This window comes from Glandiceps talaboti, chromosome 17 (genome assembly GCF_964340395.1).
Source record: "Glandiceps talaboti chromosome 17, keGlaTala1.1, whole genome shotgun sequence".
Classification (NCBI taxonomy): domain Eukaryota; kingdom Metazoa; phylum Hemichordata; class Enteropneusta; family Spengelidae; genus Glandiceps; species Glandiceps talaboti.
In genome coordinates, this window is record NC_135565.1 from 10,143,901 (window position 1) to 10,153,793 (window position 9,893).

The 9,893-nt window shown below is 36.6% G+C and overlaps 1 protein-coding gene across 1 annotated transcript in view; it reads left to right on the forward strand.

Moving 5' to 3' along the window:
• LOC144447958 (histone-lysine N-methyltransferase SETDB1-like) overlaps positions 1-1,639 on the forward strand; it is a 48,904-nt gene extending 47,265 nt beyond the window's left edge. The window contains exon 28 of the mRNA XM_078138080.1: positions 126-1,639. Within this exon, the coding sequence (XP_077994206.1) occupies positions 126-243 (118 nt within the window). The 3' untranslated portion in view covers positions 244-1,639. The remainder of the gene's footprint in view (positions 1-125) is intronic.
• The last annotated feature ends 8,254 nt before the right edge of the window (positions 1,640-9,893 follow it).

A 9,893-nucleotide genomic window follows, 5' to 3' on the forward strand; every position in this document is an offset into this window, starting at 1 on the left:
AAATATCTTCCAATTGCAACTTTAATATGAATTAATTGGGAATAGAAAATGTCAAGTGTATAAGTTTGTGTAACTGTACAGTACTATATTGCTAGCATCATTTTACGTTATTTGGATATTTTCAGATTTATACGTGCTGGCTCTGAACTGACGTGGGATTACAATTATGAAGTAGGAAGTGTGCCAGGCAAAGTTCTCCAGTGTTATTGCGGCTCTACAGAATGTCGTGGGAGATTGTTGTAGTGTCACGGCAGATCCTTATAGTGTCATGGTGTATTGTTGTGTCATGGCAGATTCCTAAAGTGTCATGGCAGATTGTTATAGTGTCATGGCAGATTCCTATAGTGTCACGGCAGATTCCTATAGTGTCACGGCAGATTCCTATAGTGTCATGTTACATGATTGTGTAGATTGTGACATGGCAGATGTTAAAAGTAGTGGTACCTCTTATAGTAGTATCACAGTAGATTTTTCAGTGTCATCACATTGCAGTCTCATAGTTAGCCGACTTCCTGCCATAGAGGGCGCACTCTAAGCCTCAGCCTCAGCCTCAAACAAAACCACTATCAACCTCATATACAGCATTGATATTTTTAAAAAAAAATCATTTGTCACCATCCGGCCAATTTTTTGGACAAACGCTGTAATCAGCAGTGGCTATATTGTATGTATGGTAAAACCATAGCAATCAGATAGATGGTGGATTTGTGTATGAACACATTGTTATGTGATGAAGTTTGTTGGATGACATTTCTATGCTGTAACATGGAAATCTATTATGGCAAGTTATGTACAGGAAAGCTGGACAGATGGTTATCACAGAAGTATTATCTAATGTGTACAATACGCTGGACTAGCTTTTGGTGGAATCGTAATTGAACGGAATATATTTCAAAATTCTCTAAACTATGTTATTCATTCTACATCATTAATTTATATTGCTCATAACTTGTTGAAAGTTTTCACACTATGCGTTTCAATGAGAGGTGAAAGGTCGTATAAACTCAAATATGGCCACTGCTGATAACATTAGGTATATAGGGGCATGCAGTTACCTGTACTAGGCCAATGTATTAGAATTAGCTGTACTTGGACAATTTATGAGATTTAGCTGTACTTGGATGCCGTATCAGAAAAATATACAAAATAAATCAGACAGCTGCCGTGTAATATTAAAGGGGAATACGACTCCAGAAAATAGAAACATTTTCAAAAAATGTATCAATATTGGAAGTTTATATTAATGTCATGTTGTTCAATTTTATCTGTTACAATGCATAGTTCCAGTTCTTGTAGTATTTAGTTAGAGTTCTACCTACTTGTCAGCAAACTCACTAGAATCAAGATGACAAATAACAAAGTTACAGAAAGGGCATGCTGTCAATTTTTGTGTGAGGGGGCTGTCTATGTTTTGTTATGTCTGGCCACAGTGGTCTGATACAAAGGAAACCTCCATTCTGTGTCTTTGTCTAAATGTACTTAAATATAAAAAAAAAAGAAAAAAAAAAAGACTATTTTGAGAGACTATTTTGTAAAACATTGTCAGCTTGTGATTCATGACTTCTACTAGTGATTTTCTCTAAAGTTATAATAACAGGAAAAAGAGTTCTAACTTCATCTGTGGTTGGTTATTTTTACATCAGATCTACAAAGAAAGCATTTATATTGTTTAATAATGAAATAAATGTTTTATGCATTCAAGCAGAAATATATGTATGTATGTATGTATGTATGTATGTATGTATGTATGTATGTATGTGTGTCTGTATGTATGTATGTATGTATGTATGTGTCTGTATGTATGTATGTATGTATGTATGTATGTATGTGTGTCTATGTATGTATGTATGTGTATGTGTCTGTATGTATGTATGTATGTATGTATGTGTGTGTGTGTATGTCTATGTATGTATGTATGTATGTATGTATGCATGCATGTGTCTGTATGTGTGTCTGTCTGTCTGTATGTATGTATGTATGTATGTGTGTGTATGGATGTATGGATGGATGGATATGTGTATGTGTGTGTATGTATGTATGTATATATGCATGTAAGTATACATGTATGTATGTATGTATGTATTGTATGTATGTATGTACGTATGTGTGTATACATGACATGCTTATACCCACTATGGTATGCCATCTTTGTGTCAGATTTGAATGAATGTAGCCTGGTCATGTCAGAATGGACAGATGGACAGACTGAACCCCTGGACGCAAGCCATCAAGCAAATAAACATTACTTACTTGCTTGGGTTTACTTAGGTGTGTTCTGAACACAGGCTTTTCAGCCTATATTTTCAGATCTGACTGGACTGGACTGGAATTCTGCGCTGCTTTAATTTAGCCTTGTAGTTATACTTGATATCTAGGTTCTTCCGATATTTGTCCAAAGATATATACAATCAACTAATTCCACCTACTCATACATACATACATACATACATACATACATACATACACACACACATACATACATACATACATACACACATACATACACACACACATACATACATACATACATGCATACACACATACATACATACACACATACATACATACACACATACATACATACATACATACATACATACATACACACACACATACATACATACATACATACATACACACATACAGACAGACAGACAGACAGACAGACAGACATACATACATACATACATACACACACACATACATACATACATACATACATACATACATACATACATACATACATACATACATACATACATACATACATACATACATGGAATTAATCACTGGACAATCACATACACACATACCAACCTAGTACATACAACTCTCAATACCAGAGTACAGAACACTAAAAACACATACAATTCATACAATTCCACCAATCTAAAAACCATAATTTCTGATACAGACAAATTCAAGCTGAGAAAACTTTTTATTGAAACCTTTCCCATCGCACCTGAACAATATGCTATCACACAACTATTATTATATATATGGGTATATTTTATCAAGACTTCTTAAGAAAACCCGCATTTCAAATGAAAACAATTCCTACTATGCGACATCATAATTCTAGTGAAAATATTGCACACCGTATGAATAGGTATTGTATGTTGGGAGACAGCAAACCTGAAAAATGACAACAAAAACACGGAAATTGTGTTGACAATGTAATAATGGGAACTACAAAGTAGCTGACTACTTCTAAAATAATGAAATATAACATGAATATATATGGCAACAAACTTTATATTCTATAAATAAATGATCAAACTTGCCAATACCGGATAAAAGTCAAAAGATCGTTTTAAACTTGATATCGGACAGAATGTGCATGTAATATATTTGTTATTTCAAACCTGTGCCAAATGGCGAAAATTTTTTTTACCCACAACTATTGTGTATGCTCAATATATTCCCCATGGTGCACTTGACAGTATAAACTGTGACCAACATGCCTCAAAGATGTATGAACTTTACCATATATGGCGTTAGTAAACCCTTATATGGAAAGACACCATCTTACTTCCTTATATAGACATTAACCATATTTGGAGTTAATGTATCCTTACATGGAAAGTTGCATTACTGATGTTTCATTCTCTGGAGTTTTGCCATACTTGGAGATAACAATTCCTTACATGGAAAGTTCTGTTCTTAAATGCTTCCTTATATGGACTTTCCATTTTCAGGGCATGTCATGAATGCCAGACATTTTGGCACCACTGTACTGAGGCATATTGTTGTGGTTATACACTACTTCAAGGCATGGGGGTGTAAAAATGTCTGGTTGTAACATTTCTCAACAAATTTAACTACTGAGCAGATTGTTTTTAAAATAGAAATTTTGGCAGTTAGATTCTCAACCCTGATTAAAGATAAAAATATTTTATAAGTGACAATAAAAATACAATTGACTTTAAATTGAACACTGTGTCAACTTTGATCCTTGACCCATCACAGGTCAACCAATTGACCTCTGACCTTTACACATCACATGTCAACCATGTGATATCTTTTCATAAATGTATTTCTGCGCAGTTGGATTCACATTCATACTTTGCAATCACCAAAATTTCATCCTGAATGTTCCAGGTCAAAGATCACACCAATATATAGGACGATATAGATGAGGATGGCATATTTTTCAAAATCTCAGATTTCGTTTCATATTTTTTTTTAGTTCTACTAGAAGTAAAATGGAACAACTGGATATCGAAGAAAATTTTTTTTTATATATGTATTGAGAATTCACATTTATATAATCTAAGACCGAGACTTGTGATTGATTAGATCTTAGCCAATCAAAAGTCTTACGCCATCGTCATCTATATCGCCCATTCCAATCTTTGTATACCGTCCCTTCACAGTGGTTCAAATGTCAAAATTTCAAAAAATTCTCAATTTGTAATTTTTTAATAAATGTGCAATACACTCGAGATCTAAAAAAAACAAAAAACTGGACACATTAAAAGGCAGTGGAACATAAAAGCTTAGATTTGTAGTTAATAAAATAGTCAATATTGGGTGTGACTAAATTGTGGACACACTTGTATAAAGGCTAATAATATCATGTAAATGGCTGACTGCACACTAACAACTTATTCTTTTTCAGTGTAGTGTTCAATGACCCAATCACTGGCCAGGTATCATGTTGGTTTGGTTAGAACTGAGCTGTGATTGGTTGGTAAGGAAATAAACAAGTCAGTGATTGGTTGGTGTAGTTTGATGGAATAGAGCAAGGTCAATGATTGGATAGTCACTGTGTGTTACCATACAACAATGTCAGTGATTGGCCAATAGTTATATTGATTATTTGCTGGTGTAGCCGAGTTCAAGGGTGATGATTTTTTGTTTCCGTTCAATTTTCAATTTCAAAAGGATGTAAATTAATATAAGTGTAGAGGAAGTTGACTGACAAAAACTTTGACACTGAAGGCTACTACAGTTGATTACTATTCATCATAAATCCGAACTACGCTAAAAAGTATATAGAACTTCCCAGATGATAGAAACTCTAAAGAGATTCTATATACTTTTTGGCACGGTTCCAAGATTTACAGCACCTGTCAATCAATTACTGTGTGGTTCTTTCCTTCATACCATATTGGTACAGCTTATGCCATATCTCGACAACGTCTGCTCACATTTACTATTTCAGACTGAAAGGGATCAAACTTGTTGAAAAACACTGAGTTGTGAAATTAGTCAAAGATTCAAGCAGTTTTTGTTCTCGTTTTACTGACACTAAGATCAGATTTTACAAAGCACTTTCTTGATAACTGAGAAGAGTTAGATTAACACTTCGATACCATCGGTACGGCAGAGAGTTAGACTAACACTTCAATACCATCGGTATATCACAGAGTTAGATTAACACTTCGATACCATCGGTATATCACAGAGTTAGATTAACACTTCGATACCATCGGTATATCACAGAGTTAGATTAACACTTTGATACCATCGGTATATCACAGAGTTAGATTAACACTTCGATACCATCGGTATATCACAGAGTTAGATTAACACTTCGATACCATCGGTACGGCAGAGAGTTAGACTAACACTTCGATACCATCGGTATATCACAGAGTTAGATTAACACTTCGATACCATCGGTACGGCAGAGAGTTAGACTAACACTTCAATACCATCGGTATATCACAGAGTTAGATTAACACTTCGATACCATCGGTACGGCAGAGAGTTAGACTAACACTTCGATACCATCGGTATATCACAGAGTTAGATTAACACTTCGATACCATCGGTATATCACAGAGTTAGACTAACACTTCGATACCATCGGTATACCACAGAGTTAGATTAACACTTCGATACCATCGGTACGGCAGAGAGTTAGACTAACACTTCGATACCATCGGTATATCACAGAGTTAGATTAACACTTCGATACCATCGGTATATCACAGAGTTAGACTAACACTTCGATACCATCGGTATATCACAGAGTTAGACTAACACTTCGATACCATCGGTATATCACAGAGTTAGACTAACACTTCGATACCATCGGTATGCCACAGAGTTAGATTAACACTTCAATACCATCGGTATGCCACAGAGTTAGATTAACACTTCGATACCATCGGTATGCCACAGAGTTAGATTAACACTTCGATACCATCGGTATGCCAGAGTTAGATTAACACTTCGATACCATCGGTATGCCACAGAGTTAGATTAACACTTCAATACCATCGGTATGCCACAGAGTTAGATTAACACTTCGATACCATCGGTATGCCAGAGAGTTAGACTAACACTTCGATACCATCGGTATGCCAGAGAGTTAGATTAACACTTCGATACCATCGGTACGCCACAGAGTTAGACTAACACTTTGATACCATCGGTATGCCACAGAGTTAGATTAACACTTCGATACCATCGGTATGCCAGAGTTAGATTAACACTTTGATACCATCGGTATGCCAGAGAGTTAGATTAACACTTCGATACCATCGGTATGCCACAGAGTTAGATTAACACTTCGATACCATCGGTATGCCAGAGTTAGATTAACACTTTGATACCATCGGTATGCCAGAGAGTTAGATTAACACTTCGATACCATCGGTATGCCACAGAGTTAGATTAACACTTCGATACCATCGGTATGCCACAGAGTTAGATTAACACTTCGATACCATCGGTATGCCAGAGTTAGATTAACACTTTGATACCATCGGTATGCCAGAGAGTTAGATTAACACTTCGATACCATCGGTATGCCACAGAGTTAGATTAACACTTCGATACCATCGGTATGCCAGAGTTAGATTAACACTTCAATACCATCGGTATGCCACAGAGTTAGATTAACACTTCGATACCATCGGTATGCCAGAGTTAGATTAACACTTCAATACCATCGGTGTGCCAGAGTTAGGTTAACACTTCGATACCATCGGTACGCCAGAGTTAGACTAACACTTCAATACCATCGGTACGCCAGAGTTAGGTTAACACTTCGATACCATCGGTACGCCAGAGTTAGACTAACACTTCAATACCATCGCTATGCCAGAGTTAGACTAACACTTTGATACCATCGGTATGCCACAGAGTTAGATTAACACTTCGATACCATCGGTATGCCAGAGTTAGATTAACACTTTGATACCATCGGTATGCCAGAGAGTTAGATTAACACTTCGATACCATCGGTATGCCACAGAGTTAGATTAACACTTCGATACCATCGGTATGCCAGAGTTAGATTAACACTTTGATACCATCGGTATGCCAGAGAGTTAGATTAACACTTCGATACCATCGGTATGCCACAGAGTTAGATTAACACTTCGATACCATCGGTATGCCACAGAGTTAGATTAACACTTCGATACCATCGGTATGCCAGAGTTAGATTAACACTTTGATACCATCGGTATGCCAGAGAGTTAGATTAACACTTCGATACCATCGGTATGCCACAGAGTTAGATTAACACTTCGATACCATCGGTATGCCAGAGTTAGATTAACACTTCAATACCATCGGTATGCCACAGAGTTAGATTAACACTTCGATACCATCGGTATGCCAGAGTTAGATTAACACTTCAATACCATCGGTGTGCCAGAGTTAGGTTAACACTTCGATACCATCGGTACGCCAGAGTTAGACTAACACTTCAATACCATCGGTACGCCAGAGTTAGGTTAACACTTCGATACCATCGGTACGCCAGAGTTAGACTAACACTTCAATACCATCGCTATGCCAGAGTTAGACTAACACTTCAATACCATCGGTATGCCAGAGTTAGACTAACACTTCAATACCATCGGTATGCCAGAGTTAGATTAACACTTCAATACCATCGGTATGCCAGAGTTAGACTAACACTTCAATACCATCGGTACGCCAGAGTTAGACTAACACTTCGATACCATCGGTATGCCAGAGTTAGACTAACACTTCGATACCATCGCTATGCCAGAGTTAGACTAACACTTCAATACCATCGGTATGCCAGAGTTAGACTAACACTTCGATACCATCGGTATGCCAGAGTTAGACTAACACTTCGATACCATCGGTATGCCAGAGTTAGATTAACACTTCGATACCATCGGTACGCCACAGATGTTAACAGTGAAACACATCCCAGATGTAATCAGCATATAGTTGGTATGAACACTACACCGTTGACTTGAATAAGTTATTATGTATTGCATAGTGCACCTAAGCCTTATTAAAGCTATATTTCAAATAGCACTGGCTACATTTAGTCCATCAAATTGTAATAACTAGCTTGATTTTCATGATAAAGAAGGCTGCTCTCTCCACTCCACTGCCGTTAATGTTTATAACAAAAACTTTTCAGGCTTTCTTACTTTCGACAACTTTCACCACAAGAAAAGAAAAAAAAGAAAATGTTTTTTTTTTTCCAATCAAGAAACACATCTAAGTAAGATTCTATCTGATTTACAGTACTGCTTATATGTAATGTACAGCGCTGATAAGATAAGTGGTGTCTACAGTGCAAAACACCATGCTTAGCTTAGTGGTGTCTACAGTGCAAAACACCATGCTTAGCTAAGTGGTGTCTACAGTGCAAACACCATGCTTAGCTTAGTGGTGTCTACAGTGCAAAACACCATGCTTAGCTAAGTGGTGTCTACAGTGCAAAACACCATGCTTAGCTAAGCGGTGTCTACAGTGCAAAACACCATGCTTAGCTAAGTGGTGTTTACAGCGCAAAACATCATGCTTAGCTAAGTGGTGTCTACAGTACAAACACCATGCTTAGCTAAGTGGTGTCTACAGCACAAACACCACACTTAGCTTAGTGGTGTCTACAGTGCAAAACACCATGCTTAGCTAAGTGGTGTCTACAGCATAAACACCACACTTAGCTAAGTGGTGTCTACAGCACAAACACAACGCTCAGCTTACCAGCGCTGTATTTTTATTTCAAAAGTAGATAAAAAGTCAATGAAGAGGATGTGGTGGGTCTAACTTCTGGTCCCTATAGTTAATTAATTCAGAATCCATTTTGGCAATCTCCATGGCATATGGAAATAATGGCAATTCATTTTATACCTACTTTTAGAGTTCGCTGACAAATACTTTCTACTTTTAGGAAAAACAGGTCGAAATGTAGTACACTCCTATTAAACGACTTCATAGTTAATTGTAAATTCCATATCAAGTTTAGTGGCCGAGTTGACTCGTGGAAACTATGCAGCCTTCTTATGTGGTTCAATTCATTGTACAAAGTTATTAGTTACGTTGATGTCTAGTAGTAGTAGTTGTAGTTATAGTAGTACAAACCAATATGGTTTCTCTCTCGTAATATGACATACACTCTATCTAAATATTTAAATATACAAAATTTCATAGCTTTGCCTTGTCTACAAAAAAACACAAAAAAACTCCTTTTATAGATAATAATCGTCTTCAAGCAGCTGCATCACAAGTGTCAAAGGTCACAATTGCATCACAAGTGTCAAAGGTCACCACAATGGTCAAAGGTCAAATTTAGAACAAATTTGGTAAATTTTCTGTCATGTCATGTATGCAAGCACTTGAGGAGTCATTACCAGAATCATACACTTAGGGATACCAAGTTTGACCTCTGCATGACCTTTGACTTAATATGGCTGCCTGTCCAACATCATAATGCTAGATAGGGCCATTAGAATGCAGTATGTTTTTTTGTTTTTTTATAACACTTGCTCTGCGCACACACAAGATTGAATCTTATGAAACAACTAGTTTTAAAAGGTGAAAATCAACATTAGCACCCTAACTATTTTCACCTAGGACTGTAAAAAAATGCATAAATACTGACATATACACGTGTGTGATCAAAATATGTAAACTTGCCTGTAACACTGAAAACTTCCAAC